This window comes from Pseudophryne corroboree, chromosome 2, assembly GCF_028390025.1.
Source record: "Pseudophryne corroboree isolate aPseCor3 chromosome 2, aPseCor3.hap2, whole genome shotgun sequence".
NCBI lineage: Eukaryota > Metazoa > Chordata > Amphibia > Anura > Myobatrachidae > Pseudophryne > Pseudophryne corroboree.
In genome coordinates, this window is record NC_086445.1 from 493223910 (window position 1) to 493247242 (window position 23333).

Consider the following 23333-nt stretch of genomic DNA (forward strand, 5'->3'; position numbering starts at 1 on the left):
GCTTTACCACCCCCACAGAGGGTTTCAAACGGAAATGGGACATGATTATAGAAAATTGTTCCTTTGATCTAATGAGGTTGATAATAGATGAGCGAAAGGTAGATCTGGGAAAATTAGATGAAGAAATTCGTGAATTTAAGAAACTAGTAGTACCTTTCTCAGATCTCCCTGACTTTAAGGAGAAAGAGAAAATTATTGAAAATAAAGTCACCCAGGCGGAAAAAATACTTGTCATGAGGAAGACAAGGAAATTCCAACGTGATAAGAATAATGATTTAAGTCCAGAAATAGTTGGTGAAAATGCAGTTAAAAAATTAGATCCTGTCCCCATGAATAAAAACAAGAAGGGGTTTCAGGGGATCCGTGATGATAGAGTATACGAAAGGGTGAACAGGAGACTTCCTGAAATTCAGACTCCAAGGAGGTTTCAAGGGGGTTGGAGAGAAAATACCTACAATACCCCAAATAGAAGGAATGAGGGGTCAAATCTAAAGGGAAGATGGGACCACACGAGTGGGATTAATAGAAGAAGAGAAAATAGATGGAAATATCCCACTATAGATGAAAGGAGATTTAATTTCCCTCATCCAAATCGATTTACCCCACTAGAATGTGATTTCTCATCACACACATCCCCTTTTTTAGGGAGAGAGAGGAGGGAGGGGCCTGTTTGGAGATAAAACGGACACATAGGGGGAAAAGGGGGGGAAAAAGACAGGATCAATACAAAAGGAGAAGGAGGAAAACGGGGAAAAAAATAGGAGTGCCCACAGAAGTGAAACAAAAAGAATCACAGGAAGTTGTAGAGGGAGAAGATAAAGTAAACATTTTTAATTTGAGTTCACACCTTCTGTTAAAGGAGGAACGCACACTCCTAGAGAAGGGACTCAAATTCTCTCCCTCTACTAAAATTGATCAATTTATCACCTTTATAGATATTTCCACAATTTATAAGAAAGTTAACTTTGAAAAAATTCTTTAAATTGAAATCCAATGAAAATACAGTAGACGAAGTTTCAGCCATTTTGCCCTTTAGACCAAAATCTTCTTTTTTTCCGTCCCTTTTGAAGGGGTGCTTCTTGGAATCTTTCAGTGCCTTGGTCCAGGAAGATTTAGAGAAGTTAGAATCTCATAAAGTAAAATTCAATTTGACTTTTAAGGAAAGAAAAGCCCTTGAAACCCTGTCTAAAAAGAAGGAATTAATCATTAAGCCAGCCGATAAGGGTGGGGCCATGGTTATCATGGACAGGGACAAATATGAAGCGGAGGTAACTCGGCAATTAAACGATATTGGTACGTATAAAAAAATTAGAGGAGATCCAACCAAAAAATTTGGCCTACAGTTACAAACCCTGATAGAGAGCTATAGAAAAAAGGGCACGATTACAGACATAGAGTCGAAGTTTTTATTAATCGATTGTCCAATTATACCTACTATTTATATTTTGCCCAAGGTACATAAAAATGTAACTGATCCACCTGGGCGCCCTATAGTCTCTGGGGTTGATGCACTCACCGCCAATTTATCTTTATTCATTGACTCATATCTTCAACCATTGGTGTTAACTAACCAATCACATTTGAAAGACACGGGAGATGTCCTTAATCTTTTACCTACGATAGAGTGGAAAGAGGATTTTTATTTAGTTACGTCAGACGTGAGTTCGTTGTACACTATCATCGAACACAAACAAGGGGTAGAGGCGGTGACTAACAAATTAAAACAATCTACCATAGATCCTAACATGATAAATTTAATTGTAGACGGAATAAATTTTATCCTTACTAATAATTATTTTGTTTTCAAGGAATAATTTTACATACAGAAGAGGGGCACCGCCATGGGCACTAGGTTCGCCCCCAGTTATGCTAATATTTTCATGGGGGCATGGGAGGACACTTCCATTTGGACCAATAACCCCTTTGGGGCGAACCTAGTGTCCTGGCGGAGGTATATTGATGATATACTTTTTATTTGGAAAGGAAATCGAGAACAGTTAGATCTTTTTTGCACTTTTTTAAATGACAATAATAAAAATATTGTTCTTACTTTTGAAATAAGCCATACACATGTCAATTTTTTAGATTTAACTATTTATGTAGAAGATGTAATTTTAAAGACGAAAAATTTTATTAAGCCCACTGATTGTAGATCCTTCATTAATAGGGACAGTTGCCATCATGATCGATGGCTAGACTCCATACCGTCAGGGCAGTTCAGAAGACTGAGGAAGAATTGCTCTGACAAGGAAGTTTTTTTTAGAACAAGCAGATGAGATGAAGCATTGTTTTAACAAAAGTGGATATGATATAGAAAAAAACAGTCTTGCCCTCCAGGAAGCCTCTGATTTGGACAGAACAACAATTCTGGGGAAACCGATGCTTAGGAACAATAAAAAGGAGGATAGATTCAAATGGGCATTTACCACAAATTTTTCATCACAGCATAATAAGGTACAACATATCCTCAATAAACATTGGCGAGTCTTAAAGAAAGATCCAATAATAGGAGGAGATTTACCAGAAAAACCAGTTTGTATTTTTAGACGGGCCCCGAATCTTAAAACCAAACTAGTGCGGAGCCTATGTCCCACTTCACCCAAATCTTTGAGAACTTTAAACACAGGTTTTTATAGATGTGGGTCGTGCATGGGTTGTAAAAAAGTGAAGAACACGTTTGAGATGAAAAAGACACAGATAGACATCAATAATAAGAAGATTACGATATCTGAGTTTATTACATGTCACACGTCCAATGTAGTGTATTGTATTGAATGCACATGTAACAAATTTTATATTGGACGTACAAGCAGACCCTTAAAAGTCAGGCTTGGAGAGCATTTGAGAAACATCGGGAAGGGCATGGAGACACATGCCCTATCAGCACATTTTAAAGAATCTCATGGATGCGATGCATCTCAGATAAAAAAAATGTATGGCATGAAACATGTAATTGGGGATATTAGGGGGAATGATCTAGCATCGAAACTTGCACGAAATGAAATGACTATGATTTTTAATTGTAAAACTCTGGCTCCCAATGGGTTGAACAAGGATTTTGAATTAAAATGGTTTTTAAATTAGTCTTTAAACCTGTTTTAAATCAGTATTTTACCATAATCCTTATTCATATATTTCATGTCTTATGTATGGTATAAACCTCCCCTCTTTTAGAAAATTGTCTTTTAAAATAAGGAAATGATTTTATGTATTTATATTTTTATGTTTACTAAAAGTTTTTATATTAATTTTTTTCGTTTACGAGGGAACTGTGATTTGCACAATGATTACTATGCAAGGATATATGTATAGTAATTGAGAACTCATGAGACTTTTCAACTATCACGCCCTGAAAGTGAAAGAACAGGAGAAGAGTACACCTTCGGTGGGTGGAATGAAGCCACAAGATCATAACATCCGGGTGTAGTAGGCGGGACAAAGAAACGGAGGTCCGTTCCCCGGAAATGACGTCGCGGCACTTAGGAACGACGACTTCCGGTAATCGAAGCCGAACTTCCGGTCACGTGACCGCCGCACGGAGCGGGAGTCACGGAGACAAGAAGAAATCCTGGAGTGGACTCAGGAAATGGGACAACAATAGGGGTTTGGATAGGGTTTTCATGTTAGGTGAATCCATGTCTGGCAATAGGATAATCAATGGGCGGGTCTGAGTGGGGTGTAAATACCCAGTTAGTTTAAACCTCCAACATGCCTTGATAAAGACACAGGAAGTGTTGAAACGCGTTGGCAGGAGGACCATAAGAGGGGAAACGGTGTGGACATCTCTCCAGAGGTTTTGGGACAGCTGGTACCAGGGACGCCTGCATTTAACAACTTACCCATGCTGTTTTTGTCTGCTGTAGTGGTGGACCATTTCCATTGGTGAGAGACCATTTCTTATCCCCCCAAATATTTATGTATATTTTAATGGAATAAAACGGTGTTGCACTATTGGAGAATTTCTTCTCTTTTTTGGTATGAAAACGATCTGCAAGGACATATTGAAAGTAAAGAGTCCAAACTGGTGATATCCAGCTCCATGAAAAGCGAGGTTGTCTACCAGTAAAACGGTAGACCATCCTATGGGGTACGAGTAATCACATATTGTATTTAAATTGATTGTATGTAGAAAATAGAAAACACTATGGTTGTTCTTCTTTTTTTCTATTTCATTTTATGAGCGCCAAGTGGACTCAATTAGGGATTCTTTGTGACGGTGAATACACTTACCTTTATGGGCGATGTGGTCTCGGATCAAGGTGTAAAACCAGACCCAAGGAAAATATCAGCCATAGTGAACATGGAACGTCCTAACAAACAAAGACGACGTCAGAAGATTCCTAGGAATGATTACTTACTTAGGAAAGTTTATTTCTCAACTCTCTGAACGAACAGCCTCTCTTAGATGGTTGTTGGACATAGATAACGAGTGGATGTGGTCACATGAACAAGAAGAAAGTTGGCAAAACTTGAAACAAATCATTACAGAGCAACCAGTGTTAAAATTCTTTGATCCTGCAAAAAGAATAAGAATTTCAGCAGATGCTTCGCAATTTGGCCTAGGCTCAGTGCTGTTACAAGAACATGAGGATACATGGCAACCAGTAATCTATGCATCAAGAGCACTGACAAGTGCTGAAACAAGGTATGCTCAGATAGAAAAAGAACTTCTAGCGATCACATATGCATGTGAGCGATTTCATCAGTTTGTGTATGGTCAAACATTTACAGTGGAAACTGACCACAAGCCATTGGTAGTTATCATGACTGAATCATTACTTGACTGTCCCATGAGAATTCAACGAATGCTTATCAGACTACAGAAATATGATGTACACTTGCTGTACTGTCCCGGCAAATACATGTACATTGCTGATACACTTTCTCGTGCTGTGGAAAAAAGTGAAGGTTCCAAAAGTCTGATGGATGAAGAGATAGAAGCCTATGTTAATTTGATCGTAGCTTCTCTACCAGTGTCTCTTGCAAGGCAAGAACAGATTAGGAAAGAAACTGAGACAGATGACACAATGAAAGTGTTGAAAGATATCATTCTGAAAGGTTGGCCAGCAGAAAAACTTGCGTGCCCGCTGTCTATCCATGATTATTGGATGTACCGCAGTGACCTTACAGTTGTTGATGGTAATATTTACAAAGGCAATAGGTTTGTCATACCTGTACGACTAAGAAAAATTATGCTGTGCAAGATACATGAAGGCCACTTAGGAGAAGAAAAATGTAAGCGGAGAGCGCGTGAAGTTATGTATTGGCCAAGAATGAACCAAGACATAGCATAGACTACAGCTACATGTGAATTATGTCTTACGTATAGACCGAAACAACAAGTCGAGCCACGGAGTCCTCACGCAGTGCCAGAGAGACCGTACCAGAAAGTTGGCGCAGATTTGTTTGATTGTAATGGGAAAACGGACATTGTCATGACTGATTATTTCTCTAACTACCCTGAGGTGAAGACACTACATACAACTACTAGTATAGCCGTAATCAATTGCATGAAGTCAATCTTTGCAAGGCATGGTGTTCCTATCGAAGTGTTAACTGACAATGGTCCTCAGTTTTCCAGTGCTGAATTTAGACAATTTGCTGATGAGTGGGAATTTGTCCATACTACGTCAAGTCCCCACTATCCACGCTCAAATGGGTTGGTGGAAAGTTCAGTAAAAACTGTAAAGAGCCTCATGAAAAAAGCTCAAGAAGGTAAAGAAGATTTCTACAAAAGTCTTTTAATCTACCGCAGTACACCTTTACAGAATGGACTTTCTCCTGCACAAATGCTGATGGGAAGGAGAATTAGAGCAAATCTCCCGATACATGATGAACTGCTTAATACACATAACTCAGCATTGGTCAGACTGAGTAAGGAACGTCAACAGGCGAAACAGAAACTGTTCCATGACAGACGAACAAAAAGTTTAACTGATCTAAAATCGGGTGACCAAGTCCGTCTCAGAGATCACGAGAAAGGTATTTGGGTGCAGAAAGGTATTGTGCAAGCACAAGTAGCACCAAGATCTTATACTATACGTACAGAGCGTGGAACGGAAGTAAGAAGAAATCGGGTTATTTAAGATCTCAACCTAACCATAATGAAGACAACATGACTGAAGAATACTCTTCATTTGACATGTATGATGATCCTGATAATGGTGAACCAACCACGATTCTAGAAAGGTCCAACATGGTGGATGAAACACAGACTGTGTATGAAAGACCCAAAAGGGAAATACGCAGACCTGAGAGACTCATTGAAATGTGTTAGATGATGTTCTTAATATGACGTTGTTAATTGTTGCATTGAAGCGTATAGGGCTTATCTTTAAAGAAAAGAGGATGTGATGTTAGTGTATTAGAATGCTTAATATTTGTAGACACTCCCTTACTAATCTGTGTAAGCCTGAATCTTCAGTGATGGTCCCTAGGACCAGGGGGATGCTGGGAAGTGGGTGGTCCAGTGTGCATTGTGTCTGGAGTTGGTGATGGAATAAACAGCACAGCAGTGAACTCACATGTCTCTGTGTCCTTATGACTGGATTTTCAAACATATGAACAAAACAGGGGTGGGGCTTAGCGGAGCTGGAGGCAGGGCTACGCTCCGTGCCAGTAAATAAAAATGTTTTTGTTATACTCAGCCATCTATGGCAAGGAACCACAGGCTCTCTGTCATCAATGGCAAAACCATCAACCGTCGGGGCTGATACTAGCATTAGCATACAGTCACAGATACTCACTTGTACACCAGGAAAAGGGCTGATACTAGCATTAGTATACAGTCACATATGCACAGCTGTACGCCAGGGGAAGGGCTGATACTAGCATTAGCATACAGTCACAGATGCACACTGTATACCAGGGGAAGGGCTGATACTAGCATTAGCATACAGTCACAGTTAATCACTTGTACACCAGGGGAAGGGCTGATACTAGCATTAGCATACAGTCACAGATGCACAATTGTACACCACGGGAGGGGCTGATACTAGCATTAGTATATAGACAAAGACACACACTTGTATACCAGGGAAAGGTCTGATACTAGCATTAGCATACAGTCACAGATGGACAGTTGTACACACGGGGAAGGGCTGATACTAGCATTAGTATGCAGACACAGACACACAGCTGTACACCAGGGGAAGGGCTGATACTAGCATTAGCATACAGTTACAGATGCACACTTGTACACCAGGGGAAGGGCTGATACTAGCATTAGCATACAGTCACAGATGCACACTTGTACACCAGGGGAAGGGCTGATACTAGCATTAGCATACAGTTACAGATGCACACTTGTACACCAGGGGAAGGGCTGATACTAGCATTAGCATACAGTTACAGATGCACACTTGTACACCAGGGGAAGGGCTGATACTAGCATTAGCATACAGTTACAGATGCACACTTGTACACCAGGGGAAGGGCTGATAATAGCATAAACATATAGGGGTCTATTCATGAAGCAGTGAAATGAGTAGAGAAGTGAGCCTGTGGAGAAGTTGCCCATGGCAACCAATCAGCTGCTCCGTACAAATGTGCAGTATACAAATTATAAATGTTACTTCAATACTGATTTGTTGCCATGGTCAACTTCTTCACTGGCTCACGTCTCCACACTTTTCACTGCTTCATGAATAGACCCCATAGTTACAGACACAACCACAGGAGAAGACGCTAATACAGTTGCAGCAATGTGCCACTCAGACTCAGCCCGTTCTTATCTTCCTCTAATACGCAGGTTCTCAAAGTCGATCCTCAGCACCCCACACGGTCCATATTTTGCAGGTCACCTGTAGATTTTTAAACTGTGACAGTTGGTGATACACAGAGCAGCTGCTGGGTGACATGGAAAACGTGAACCGTGTGGGGTCCTGAGGACCGAGTTTGAGAACCACTGCTCTAATACATTCTCCTCCCTAATTTATACAGTCTGTTGGGGTAGGGAAAGATCTTGGCTCTCTTCTTTATTACACCTTTTCTTGGGAAACTAATTAGGTAATTTGACCTCCAGTACCACCTCTATGCTGATGACACCCAAAATCTAGCTCTCCTGTTATGACAACAGATGAGTCTTGACCCCCATGTTTTGGTCTTGGTTTTGGATCTGTATCTACTTTGTGTTTTGGATCTGTATTTGGTTTTGCCAAAACCTCCCTTGCGTGTTTTGGTTTTGGATCAATATTTTCTTTTTTTTTTAAATCATGAAAACAGCTAAAATCACAGAATCTGGGGCTGTCTTTTTTTTACTCCTATGGTATTATTAACCTCAATAACTTTAATTTCCATACATTTTCAGTCAAGTTTGACCACCTCACAGCTCACAATATTGTTTTCATCCAGCTTAGGCCAAAAGGTTGCACCAAGGTAGCAGCACAAGTATGTGGCAATTCAACTTCCAACATGGCACATCTAGGAAACAGAGTGGCACTACAGTGACAGTCAGGATGGTAGTTTAATAAACTATATGATCCCACATATTTTTTAACACAGTGCCTGAACCTGAACACACACACGTGTCGCGGGTATGTCAATGAAAGTGGTTGCATAGACAGAGTGGACAATTTTTGCGTGCCCAACACTTTCCCACAACATTTCAAATAATGTCCATCTAGATCAGTGGTTCTCAAACTCGGTCCTCAGGACCCCACACAGTGCATGTTTTGCAGGTAACCCAGCAAGTGCACGGGTGTATTAATTACTCACTGACACATTTTAAAAGGTCCACAGGTGGAGCTAATTATTTCATTTGCGATTCTGTGAGGAGACCTGCAAAACATGCACTGTGTGGGGTCCTGAGGACCGAGTTTGAGAACCTGTGATCTAGATCATAGCAGATACTTTTTATATACACTCTGCAGTACAATTTTCACGCATGCTGAGTTTAAAAAAAAAAAATCACTGAATCACGCCCCCTGTCATTAATTACATCTCACATCTCTAACACATATCAGATTTAAGAGAGAGCACAGGGGCATCTAGCAGAGTGGCATAGGGGCATCTAGCAGAGGGGGCACAGGGGCATCTAGCAGAGAGGGCTCATGGGCAATAGGCAGCTGGAGCAAGGGGTACACGGAGGACAAAGACATATCCTCCAACATGACCCATTCCATTAGGTACAAACTGCTTTGTTCCTGGATTTCCTTGCCAGTGGCAGTTGCAGAGGTGGGCTGCAGCACAGTCCAAAATTCAAATAGGGGAATCACACCAACTGTCAATAAGTCTAGATAGGCAATGTATGTCAGTTTGGGGTTGCAGTTAGTGTGGCTCCCCTATCTGAATTTTGGACTAGGCTGCAGCCTCATCTCTGGACCCGCCACTGGAAAGGAGCAGAGCATGGAATGGGTCATGTTGGAGGGTATGCAAAGCAGGGGGGCAGCTGACACAGAGGAGGGCAGACCCGAGATGGGGACAGTTGGTGGAGAGCAGTTAAAGGACACCTAACATGTGGCAGGCTGCTGCCGGGTATGGACCCTTGACAGAGTGGCACTCCAGTGGCAGACAGGGTGGCAGTTTAATAAACTATAAAAATCTTTGTAGTCTACACAAAAAGACAGTCAGTAATGCTCCAAACAGCACTCCAAAGAAAGAGGTGCATTAATACACCTCCCACCCACCCTTATGTTGTATATATTAAACAGGGCATGCACAGTTTAACAAACCAATCACTTCAACAACAGGGACTGCCAGTTGTGGCTAAAATTATTGGTTTGTTTGGGGCCCCACAAAACAAGCTACCAATGATCTCTATTTACATAAACTGGCTCTACATAGGCAAGATGTTGTCGTCATCATCATCATCCGATTCCTCACCCCCATCAGTGTGTACATAATATTCTTCACACAGTATTTGTCCCTGCTAGAATCCACCATTACAGGTGCCTCTGTATTTTATTTTTTTAACAAAATTGCTTGTACAGGCCTTCCATGTAGAATTTGCAGTTAATTTTGTTGAACATCATCTTTTCCACATTATGGGGAAGTAACCTCCTACTCCGATCGCTGACAAGGTTCCTGCCTGTGCTGAAAACTCTTTCTGAGAACACACTGGAGGGTGGGCAGCTTAAGTATAGCAAGTTTGTGCAAGGGCCTCCAAATTGACTTTTTTTCCTGCCAGTAGTGAAACAGACTAATGCCTATTTGGACGCTATCATTAAAATAATCCGGCACGGTAGAGGCGTCACAGTACTTGTGTCATAAATACAAACTAAGGGTACAGCCTGATGCGTCACAGTACTTCTGTTATGATACACACTGGGGTAAGGCCTGAGGCATCACAGTACATGCTTTATAGATACATAACAGGGTATGCATTGAAGCATCACAGTACTTGTGTTATGGATACACTAGGGTACGGTCTGAGGGGTTACAGTACTCAGAGCCGGCCCTAACCAATATGATGCCATAGGCAAGATTTTGGCTGGTGCCCCCTAGCACCACCGCTAGTTCCGCCTCTGACCCTGCACCCCTTTCCCAGCACCATCACCCCCCACCCATAGCAGTCCTTTATTTTTCTACCCCCTGTAATTTAAATAAGAATAGTGTGTACATTTGGCGCACAGCCCAAAAAGGTATGTGTTTTTGCTGGCAAGGGGCATGGCCACACAATAGTACCCCCATTTAAAATTATGCCTCACAGTAGTGCAACTTTATTCACAATTTATCATACGATAGTGTCCTTTATTCACATTATATCACACAGTAGTACCACTTTACCTTATATACATTACTCCTCACAGTAGTGCCCCTCATTCACATAACATCATACTGAATTGCTCCTTATTCACATTACACCACACCATATTGCTCTTTATTCTCATTACACCACACCATATTGCTCCTTATTCACATTACACCACACCATATTGCTCTTTATTCACATTAGGCCACACTGTAGTGCCCTTTCTATACATTACGCCACACAGTAGAGAAGCTTATACACATAATGCCACACATTGGTAATGCATTTATACACATAATACCACACAGTAATGCCCCTTACACATATGACACACATTATTAATGTCCTTATAAACATAATGCGCCTTGCACATTATGTTAACCCTTATTAATGCCCTTATACACATAATTTCCCTTACACATATGCCGCACATTGTTAATGCCCTTTTACACATAATGACACACATAATGTCCCTTACACATATGCCGCACATTATTAGTGCCCTTATACACATAATGACACACATAGTGCCCCTTACACATATGTTACACATTATTAATGCCCTTATACACATAATGACACATATAGTTCCTGGAGTGAGTCAACTGGCAGCTCTGCTAACGTCGGGTGCCTAATTTTTATGAAAATGCATCTTATTTGCATTGCTATCTGGCTAGGATGAACAAGCAGCTTCTGCTGATTAAAATGATATGCAGCATGCCTATATACTGTGTGCGACTGTGGCTGTATCTGCATACGAAATGCTACACACAGAATATAGGCATGCCGCATATAATTTTAATCAGCAGAAGCTGCTTGTGCCCCTAGGCATACCAGATGCCCTAGGCAATTGCCTAGTTTGCCTATGCCTAGGGCCGTCTCTGACAGTACTTGTGTTATGGATACACACTAGGGTACGGTCTCAGGCGTCACAGTATTTGTGTTATGGATATACATTGGGGTACGGCCTGAGGCATCACAATACTTGTGCTATGGGTACACACTGGGGTGTGGCCTCAGGCACCACAGTACATGTGTTATAGATACACAACAGGGTACGGCCTTAGGCGTCATAGTACTTATGTTATGGATACACACTGGGGTATGGCCTAAGGCGTCAAAGTGCTTGTGTTATGGATGCACACTGGGGTATGGCCTGAGGCATCCTTGTGTAGGAGGAGTGATTAGGATCGACGGAGCTGCGCTGATTCCGGGAGTCTGCGGGGCCGGAGCCAGGTGCCTGAGGTGGCCGTAACAGGTGCAGGAGAGGGGTAGCGGGTGCCGGAGAGGGGGGACAGAGCCAGTGAGGAACGGAGCAGAGCGTGCAGCAAGGGTAAGAGCTGCCGCTTCCACTCTGTTTGTATTAATTTGAATTAAGCTTTGTGTGTGTGCATGTGTGTGTGTGAGTGTTTTCCAGGGCTACCGGGTGACGCTGCTGCGGCCGGGCTGAGGGCTGCTGCCGACACAGCCTGACTGCTGACACACTACTGCTGCTGCTGCTAGAGGAGCCTGCTGTGCGGTGCCAGGAACTGCTAATGCATAAGAAAAAAAGGATCAGCGGGCACACAAGGGAGATAAGTATAAGACTAACTTCATTACTGTTTAAGTGACTGTATTGTATTGTCCTGTATATATATATATATATATATATATATATATATAGGAAAACTGTGAGGACCGGCACTCCCCCTCCTGGACTTAGTGCTTGGGTGCCATCTCAGATAAGAATGGATAGTAGACAACAAAGCAGGCGGCACTCCAAGTCTGTTGAAAATTCAAGTGTATTTCACACACAAAACATGATCCGACGTTTCGGGGTCCAAGCGCCCATTTGTCAAGGTGAACAATTACAAGTGTAATAAAATTCATACCTTATATTAGAGAAGAAAACCCGCCAAGTGTCCCGTTCACGCCCGCCCGGCCGTTTGCGGTCCATCCCTTCTTCCGTCTCCAATGTGTGACATCATGCACAGTGCGCTCCGTGCATACGTCGTTGTCCTGGTTACCCGACGCTGGAGGCGGCCGGGCTGCGGCGCTGATAAAGGAAAACATAAAGTGCAAAAACTTTAGCAATTACAGAACCCCACACCAAAATAATAAATGAATTATAAAGATATAGTATAGACATTTGATTTGACTAAGGTGATAACTGAAGGTGCACTCAAAAAAACAGTGCATGTAAACAAAAATGGAATAGAAAAGAAACCCCTGGCTGCCCGCTGAGGTCATACCCTCAGTAAGGCGGACCTAGTGTTTAGATGATGTCAATTGAAATAAAACCTGTAAAAAAACCTTCCAAAAATTGTAATGAGGATATACTCTATCACGTTCCGGATTTACCCCGGCTGGATTCGGCTAGGTTACTTCAGATATCACCTTCGTCAGAATCTAGGGAAACAATTGCTGTTTGAAATATGTCATGCTTAACTCAAGCTATCCTATTAGGTGTTACTGCAGAATATGTTAACACTCTGTAATAAATCAACTATTCTAGACGTCTGGTATTTTATTTGAAAATATTCCAGCTCAGTTTCTCGTTCAGTCCGTGGGGATTGGTAGTATTTAACTCAAAGATCCATTTGGCTTCTAATCGCAAGAGGCTACCATCTCTGTCCCCTCCTCTAATGTGCTTGGGGACATGGTCGATAATCATATGCCACAGATCATTCATAGTGTGGTGGGCTGCCGCAAAATGCCTTGCCACCGGTTGCTCTGACTCCTTACCCGCCAATGCCTGTTTGATGGCCGAGCGATGAAGTGCCATCCTCTCTCTCAATGTTCTAACTGATTTGCCCACATAATGGAGTCCGCATGGGCATTTTATGAGATACACAATATGGGTGGTAGTGCAGGTAAGTACAAAATTGATCTTGTAGGACTTCTCCCGATGTGGGTTGATGAAATTGGAACCAGTTATCATGTTCTCGCAGGTAGTACATTTAATGCACTTATAACATCCAGGCGGTCTGCCCAGAAAAGCTCCAGGAGTCTGTTTTTGATGTTTCATATCCTGGAATCCAGTAATGTCGGAATGGACTATTGCATCCTTGATGCTTTTGCCCCTTGAAAAGCACATCATTGGACGCGTCCCCCTGAATGTTGGTAACGATTGGTCAGAGGCTATAATGGGCCATAGAGCTCTCGTTGCTCTCTGTACAACCGGACTCGTGGTGTTAAACCTAGAGATGAAAGGTATGACTGGCCTCTTTGGGCGATCACTGGGATGCAGGAGAGATTCCCTGGATAACTGCATCACCTCCTGCTTCTGTTTGATCAGGAGTGGACGGCCATATCCTCGCTCTGTAAATTTCACAATCATCTTGTCCAGTTCCATCTCCAACTTGTCACGGTCACTGATCAGGCGCGATATCCTGATCATCTGCGAACGTGGTAGGCCCTTTTTGAGGGCTTTAGGGTGATGACTGTTGGCCCTCAACAGGGTGTTCCTATCTGTGGGTTTAGTATATACTCCTGTATGTAATGCCCCCTCCTTGATTGAAATCTGCACATCCAAATAATGCGTTGAGCTGATACTGGTCTGGTAGGTATATTTAACACCTATCGGTCTGGAGTTGGTGGTATGCATTAGTTGTTCAAATTTTTCCACGCCCCCTGTCCATAGGAGGAACAGGTCATCTATATAACTGGAAAAAAATAAAATATGTTGAGAGATCGTCTCATCCTGGAAAAACACCTTTTCCTCCTCCTCGAACATATAGACGTTGGCGAACGATGGGGAGACGTTGCTCCCCATCGCACACCCCGTCTTTTGACGGTAGAATCTGCCGTTGAACAAGAAATAGTTCTTTTCCAAAGTCATTCGGAGGAGATCCATAAACAGTGGGATGTCCAACCCCTTCATATTTTCTTTTTTCAAGAATGCCTCCATTGCCGATAGACCTGTCTCATGTGGTATGTTTGTGTAGAGGCTGACTACATCAACCACACACATGAGGGTTCCCCTTGGTATCTGTTGTATCTCCCTTAGCCGATTAAGAAAACTTGTGGTATCCTTTATAAAGTGCTTGTGCTTTAAAACCAGAGGTTGCAGTATGCTGTCCAAGAAAACTGATACTGGCTGGAAAATTGATTCTCTGGCAGCAATGATAGGTCTGCCTGGTGGAACGTGTAGATTCTTATGTAGTTTAGGAACCGGGAAAAAAATCGGCACTGAAGGATGCTCCTGAAAAAGTGCCTTGTGCAGTTTTGTGGTTAATTTCCCATTTTCTTTGGCTGTATCCAAAGTGCTCTTCAGTGCTTTCTGGTATTCAAGGGTAGGATCACGGGTCAGCTCCTCATATACCTCGGTATCTGCTAGTTGGTTCTGTATTTCTTCCACATAGTAGTCCAGGTCAAGAACCACCACCCCTCCCCCCTTGTCCGCGGGACGGATGACTATGTCCCTATAGTTACCCAATCGCTTTAATGCTGCTTTCTCCGCTTTAGATAAATTATGGTGTGTGGGAACAGTAGCCACTGCATTGTTGTATTTGTGAACAGAGTCATCCAGCAGTCTGGTGAAAGCTTTGATGGAAGCATCGGTGGACGTGGGGTCAAAGGTGGATGCTGACCGTTTATTAAGGAAGCTTTGGTGCATATGATCCAAGCTGGTGGGTGAAGGCTCGTTTCCCGGTGAGTTTTGAAAGAACTCCTGGCGTCTGAGTTTACGTGCATAGTGATGTAACTCAATGTGCCACCTAAAATCATTAAAAGGTGTTGGTGGGAACGAATGAAAGGCCCTTTTCCAAAACACTCTGCTCAGCTTCAGATAGTGTTCTTTTGGAAAGATTATAAATCAACGTTTTTTGTTTGCCGAGGCACCTCTGGTTCCGCGTGCATTGGCCGCCCCTGCGGGTGGCCTGCCTCTTCGTCCTTTTTCTGTTTGAGGTGCTGTTGGGGTCCCTAAAGGGACACTGGACTCCCGCACGGGTCCTTCAGAATCACATAGGCCAAATTCGCTGTCGCTGTTGGAGGTGCCGGCTGTGCTCTGTTGCATTTCTCTTCTCTTGCGCCAGCTATGTCTGCTTCTGTGGTTATATGAGCCCGATGCTGGTGCATTTTCTCCCATCAGCCACCTATACACCCTATTAGTGTCATAGTCTTCCTTCACCGTGTGTTGTTTATTCCTTTTAAATTTTACCAGATCTCCCTTGTACCGCTCTATCTGATGCTGCAGCTTGATTAGCCATTCCTTGTTTGTATCACTCTGTAACACCGATTTGTGCACGGTTTCCATAGCCTGTATTTTATCTCGTGTTCCACTGAGTTCCTTGCCTGCTTCTTCCACAACAAGTAGCATGAGATCTAAACTACATTTGTTTAAGATCCCTACCCATTTTCTACAGAACTCTGGGCTGTGTCTACCTATTGTGGGAACGTTCCTGACACGAAAGCCCCGGGGGATCATTTTTTGCCTGTGATATTCCGACAAAGAGATCCCATGCAATAGGAAATCTATTTCTTTTCGTTTTAATTTGAGAAGCTGATGGTATAAGTCCTCAATGCCGCCCTCGGTGCCATGGGGGTCCAGCTGTTCTTTGAATCGGAGACGTTCCGCATCATCGTCCGTGTAACTGAAGGACTCTCCCAGCGTGGGATACATCCCTCTGCAGCCCGGGGAATCATCTGTAACCACCGACTCCATAAGTGCTTGGTGCAAAGTGCTGGTGCAAAAGTGCTGTGATGCTGTGCAAATAATGCTCACTCCTGGCCAGAGGAATAACTCATCAAGCAAAGGTATGCTTTAATAACTTTTGGGGGTGCCCTGACCCGAGATGGAGTAATGAGAGCCAAGCTACCACTATCTCCAAATGTCATAGGAAAACTGTGAGGACCGGCACTCCCCCTCCTGGACTTAGTGCTTGGGTGCCATCTCAGATAAGAATGGATAGTAGACAACAAAGCAGGCGGCACTCCAAGTCTGTTGAAAATTCAAGTGTATTTCACACACAAAACATGATCCGACGTTTCGGGGGTCCAAGCGCCCCTTTGTCAAGGTGAACAATGACAAGTGTAATAAAATTCATACCTTATATTAGAGAAGAAAACCCGCCAAGTGTCCCGTTCACGCCCGCCCGGCCGTTTGCGGTCCATCCCTTCTTCCGTCTCCAATGTGTGACGTCATGCACAGTGCGCTCCGTGCATACGTCGTTGTCCTGGTTACCCGACGCTGGAGGCGGCCGGGCTGCGGCGCTGATAAAGGAAAACATAAAGTGCAAAAACTTTAGCAATTACAGAACCCCACACCAAAATAATAACAGTAATGTAATTAATTTATTATTTTGGTGTGGGGTTCTGTAATTGCTAAAGTTTTTGCACTTTATGTTTTCCTTTATCAGCGCCGCAGCCCGGCCGCCTCCAGCGTCGGGTAACCAGGACAACGACGTATGCACGGAGCGCACTGTGCATGACGTCACACATTGGAGACGGAAGAAGGGATGGACCGCAAACGGCCGGGCGGGCGTGAACGGGACACTTGGCGGGTTTTCTTCTCTAATATAAGGTATGAATTTTATTACACTTGTCATTGTTCACCTTGACAAAGGGGCGCTTGGACCCCGAAACGTCGGATCATGTTTTGTGTGTGAAATACACTTGAATTTTCAACAGACTTGGAGTGCCGCCTGCTTTGTTGTCTACTATCCATTCTTATCTGAGATGGCACCCAAGCACTAAGTCCAGGAGGGGGAGTGCCGGTCCTCACAGTTTTCCTATGACATTTGGAGATAGTGGTAGCTTGGCTCTCATTACTCCATCTCGGGTCAGGGCACCCCCAAAAGTTATTAAAGCATACCTTTGCTTGATGAGTTATTCCTCTGGCCAGGAGTGAGCATTATTTGCATCATCACTGCACTTTTGCACCAGCACTTTGCACCAAGCACTTATGGAGTCGGTGGTTACAGATGATTCCCCGGGCTGCAGAGGGATGTATCCCACGCTGGGAGAGTCCTTCAGTTACACGGACGATGATGCGGAACGTCTCCGATTCAAAGAACAGCTGGACCCCCATGGCACCGAGGGCGGCATTGAGGACTTATACCATCAGCTTCTCAAATTAAAACGAAAAGAAATAGATTTCCTATTGCATGGGATCTCTTTGTCGGAATATCACAGGCAAAAAATGATCCCCCGGGGCTTTCGTGTCAGGAACGTTCCCACAATAGGTAGACACAGCCCAGAGTTCTGTAGAAAATGGGTAGGGATCTTAAACAAATGTAGTTTAGATCTCATGCTACTTGTTGTGGAAGAAGCCTGCAAGGCTGAATTGATGCTGAACTGCTGCCACTGTTGACTGTGTTTATACCTTGAAAAAGGCCCCGCCAGGGACCGAAACGTTGGAAATCGCTGGAGATCGTTTGATACTTCATATGAACTGTGAGACTATCTTTTGCATTAAATTTAACTTTTACTTTATTGGATATTTAGTCTGGAGAGTGCTATCTTTTCCCACGGTAGTGGGATTTCCTGTATTGTACTATGGGCCCGGTCTCCTTTGTGACTGGACCTTGATAGGCACCCCGGCAGTTGACTTTATTATTGTGAGAGTGCAGGAACTCCTTGTATATATATATATATATATATATATATATATATATGTATATATATGGTTGCGGTGCTGGGGGGCAGGATGGTCAGAGGGTTCGAGGAGCTTTTAAACTAGGAGCCTGGGGGGAGGGTTTAGCTGGAAGCTGCGGGTCAAACAGTGAGAGCAGTAAGTATGGGGATAGTGAACAAAATGGGGGTGGCGAAGGGGGGAGGGAAAGTTCAGCCGGCAAGGGTAATTGCAGGGGTATTGACACAGGAATAACCGACAAAGGTATTGCCCATGGTATCCCGAAGTTATTAACTGATGACGATTATGGTTCAACAGTATGGAATATAGAAAAAGATGTCCATGGCATTAAGTATGATGGGGGTGCTAAGGGAGGGAAGAGAATGACAGTCAGTAGGAGTAATTCTAGAAAGGCACTTTAAATAAGGATAACATGCCATTAAAATAAACGGGTTAGGGAAAAATTAAACCAAAATGTATGCTTGCGAATGCAAGAAGCCTATCAGGTAAAATGGGGGAATTGGAATGGCTTGTATCAAAAAATCAATATGATATTATAGGTATTACGGAAACATGGTGGGACGTATATTCACTTTTCAGGAGGGATAGGGCAACCAAGAGGGGTATGTCTCTATGTAAAACCATCCCTAAAACCAAACATAATAGATGTTTTTTTTTCCAGGGGACGGGATATAACGTGGAATCGCTATGGGTTGTAATCACAAGTGGGGGCATTAAAGCAAAAAAATTGGTCATTGGCACATGCTATAAACAACCAGATATTAGCGTACATGACGAGGAACATCTCTTACAGCAAATTAAAAAAGCTGCGGCAATGGGGGACATCCTAGTGATAGGGGATTTCAATTATCCTGATATAAATTGGAATAACGATTCATGTGTAAAAGCTAGGAGCAGCAGGTTTCTAAACACATTAAAGGATCAATACTTGTCTCAATTAGTCGAGGACCCAACCAGAGTTAATAATTTCCTGGACATAGTTATTACCAATAATGTAGACATTACAGTTGGGAAATCTTGGGAAACAGTGACCACTATATGATCACATTTGACATCAGTTTCAAGAAACATAGCTATAAGGGAACAACTAAAACATTAAACTTTAGAAAAGCTAACTTCAATATGCTGAGACAGGCACTAAACAACATTGACTGGGAAGTCTTATTTCAGGGTAAGGACACTTCGGAAATGTGGGATGCTTTATAATGGTTACTTGATAGTAGAGATGTGCAGCGGGCATTTTTCGTGTTTTGTGTTTTGGATTCGGGTCTGCGGTCGTGTGTTGGATTCGGACGCGTTTTGACAAAACCATCCTTTCGGGTTTTGGATTCGGATGCGTTTTGGATTCGGGTGATTTTTAAAAAACCTCAAAAACAGCTAAAATCATAGAATTTGGGGGTAATTTTGATCCTATAGTATTATTAACCTCAATAACAATAATTTCCACTCATTTCCAGTCTATTCTGAACACCTCACACCTCACAATATTATTTTTAGTCCTAAAATTTGCACCGAGGTCGCTGGATGACTAAGCTAAGCGACCCAAGTGGGCGGCACAAACACCTGGCCCATCTAGGAGTGGCACTGCAGTGTCAGACAGGATGGTACTTAAAAAAATAGTCCCCAAACAGCACATGATGCAAAGAAAAAAAGAGGTGCACCAAGGTCGCTGGATGGCTAAGCTAAGCGACACAAACACCTGGCCCATCTAGAATTAGACTCCAGTATCATGTGAATTATAAGGCAATATCACTGGAATTATTTGTTCTAATCAATGGAATTATTGGTCTAAATCACTGGCAGAAAATGCCAAAATCACTAGAATTAAAAGCCAGTATCACAGGAATTATTCGTTCTAAACAATGGTATTATTGGTCCAAATCACTGGAAGAAAATGACAAAATCACTAGAATTAAAAGCCAGTATCACAGGAATTATTTGTTCTAATCAATGGTATTATTGGTCCAAATCACTGGAAGAAAATGACTAAATCACTAGAATTAAAAGCCAATATCACGGGAATAATTATATCAAATGGCAGACACTGAGCAGCATGATGCAGCACAAGACACTGAGCACTGACCAGTGATACTGAGCACTGATGATACTACTGAGAACCAGAGGCAGAACTCTGGGAGGCAACGGAGTCATCTGCCGCCGGGCTCCTGCTCTGAAGGGGGGCACCTCTCCTCCCATTCTGTGACACCATTGAATTAAGTTAATTGATAGCTGCCGCTGTCTTTTCAGTGGCCGACTTCCTCACTGGTCCCTGTACCTTACAAATCACACCCTCTTTATTATACACATTTTACAAGTGTCACACCCAGGATTAGAAACCACAACCTGTTACACTGGAAGCAGACACCTTACTGATGAAGCTGGTTGCTCCTGTATAAGAAATATGAGAATTTTAACTATATGAAGATACTTATCTGACAATTACATGTAACTTCATATAGTTAGCATTCTCATGCTTCCTCTACAGGAGCAAATAGCTCCATCAGTAAAGTGTCTGCTGTTAGTGTAACAGGTCATGGGTTCTAATCCTGGGTATTGACTGCTAAGAAATGTGTGATTTAAAATAAAAGTCAATTTAATGTATAAATACAGTATATAAATTTTTTTCAGAACACCACACACACACACACACACACACACACACACACACACACACACACACACACACACACACACACACACACTTATTTGATATAGGAAATAGGGGGGCACCAATATTTATCTTGCCTCTGTGCAACTGGGACGAACTTACGCCACTGCTGAGAACTGACACTGAGCAGCACGATGCAGCACAAGACACTGTACTATTATTAGTAATGTAGTATTACTGAGCACCACAAGACAATGAGCAGTGATACTGAGCACTGAAGATACTACTGAGCACTGATACTGAGCACTGATGATACTACTGAGAACTGACATTGAGCAGCACGATTAGCACAAGACACTGTACTAGTATTAGTAATGTAGTACAGGTTGAGTATCCCTTATCCAAAATGCTTGGATGTCGGATTTTTCCGTATTTTGGAATAATTGCATACCATAATGAGATATCATGGTGATGGGACCTAAATCTAAGCACAGAATGTATTTATGTTACATATACACCTTATACACACAGCCTGAAGGTCATTTTAGCCAATATTTTTTATAACTTTGTACATTAAACAAAGTGTGTCTACATTCACACAATTCATTTATGTTTCTTATACACCTTATACAAACAGCCTGAAGGTCATTTAATACAATATTTTTACTAACTTTGTGTACTAAACAAAGTTTGTGTACATTAAGTCATCAAAAAACAAAGGTTTCACTATCTCACTCTCACTCAAAAAAGTCAGTATTTCGGAATATTCCGTATTTCGGAATATTTGGATATGGGATACTCAACCTGTATTACTGAGCACCACAAGACAATGGCCCTCATTCCGAGTTGTTCTCTCGCTAGCTGCTTTTAGCAGCATTGCACACGCTAGGTCGACGCCCTATGGGAGTGTATCTTAGCTTAGCAGAATAGCGAACGAAAGATTAGCAGAATTGCTAATAAATAATTCTTTGCAGTTTCTGAGTAGCTCCAGACCTACTCCTAGATTGCGATCAGCTCAGTCCGTTTAGTTCCTGGTTTGACGTCACAAACACGCCCTGCGTTCGGCCAGCCACTCCCTTGTTTCTCCAGCCACTCCCGCGTTTTTCTCTGACACGCCTGCGTTTTTTAGCACACTCCCGGAAAACACTCCGTTACCACCCAGAAACGCCCCTTTCCTGTCAATCATTCACCGATCAGCAGAGCGACTGAAAAGCGCCGCAGGATCCACAGCAAATCTGCTACGTTTTTAGTTAAATAACTAAGCGCATGCGCCCTGCGTGCCTTGCGCATGCGCAATTAGCAACAAATTGCAGCATAACGAAAAATCGGCAACGAGCTAACAACTCGGAATGACCCCCAATGAGCAGTGATACTGAGCACTGATGATACTACTGAGCACTGATACTGAGCAGCATGATGCAGCACAAGACACTGTCCTAGTATTAGTAATGTAGTATTACTGAGCACCACAATGCAGCACAAGACAATGAGCAGTGATACTGAGCACTGATGATACTACTGAGAACTGACACTGAGCAGTACAATGCAGCACAAGACACTGTACTGGTATTAGTAATGTAGTATTACTGAGCACCACAAGACAATGAGCACTGATACTGAGCACTGATGATACTACTGAGCACTGATACTGAGCAGCACGATTAGCACAATACACTGTACTAGTATTAGTAATGTAGTGTTACTGAGCACCACAAGTCAATGAGCACTGATACTGAGCACTGATGATACTACTGAGCACTGACACTGAGCACTGATGATACTACTGAGAGAACTGACACTGAGCAGCATGATGCAGCACAAGACACTGTACTAGTATTAGTAATGTAGTATTACTGAGCACCACAAGACAATAAGCACTGATACTGAGCACTGATGATACTACGGAGCACTGATACTGAGCACTGATACTGAGCACTGATGATACTACTGAGAGAACTGACATTGAGCAGCACGATGCAGCACAAGACACTGTACTAGTATTAGTAATGTAGTATTACTGAGCACCACAAGACAATGAGCACTGATACTGAGCACTGATGATACTACTGAGCACTGATACTGAGCACTGATACTGAGCACTGATGATACTACTGAGAGAACTGACACTGAGCAGCACGATGCAGCACAAGACACTGTACTAGTATTAGTAATGTAGTATTACTGAGCACCACAAGACAATGAGCACTGATACTGAGCACTGATGATACTACTGAGAACTGACACTGAGCAGCAAGATGCAGCACAAGACACTGTACTAGTATTAGTAATGTAGTATTACTGAGCACCACAAGACAATGAGCACTGATACTGAGCACTGATGATACTACTGAGCACTGATACTGAGCAGCACGATGCAGCACAAGACACTGTACTAGTATTAGTGAACAGCACAAAAGCACTCTGGAATTGTCACCCCCCAGATACCACTGTGACTGGAATGA

General features: G+C 42.7%; 1 protein-coding gene and 1 long non-coding RNA gene across 2 annotated transcripts in view; both read right to left on the bottom strand.

Annotated features, from left to right (window-relative positions):
- Positions 1 to 12680, bottom strand: part of LOC135030582 (ras GTPase-activating protein 4-like) — a 450090-nt gene extending 437410 nt beyond the window's left edge. The window contains exon 1 of the mRNA XM_063953945.1: positions 12562 to 12680. Within this exon, the coding sequence (XP_063810015.1) occupies positions 12562 to 12626 (65 nt within the window). The 5' untranslated portion in view covers positions 12627 to 12680. The remainder of the gene's footprint in view (positions 1 to 12561) is intronic.
- Positions 12681 to 16753: 4073 nt separating this feature from the next.
- LOC135050910 (uncharacterized) overlaps positions 16754 to 23333 on the bottom strand; it is a 164475-nt gene continuing 157895 nt past the window's right edge. The window contains exon 3 of the long non-coding RNA XR_010241918.1: positions 16754 to 16882. This is a non-coding gene — a long non-coding RNA (uncharacterized LOC135050910). The remainder of the gene's footprint in view (positions 16883 to 23333) is intronic.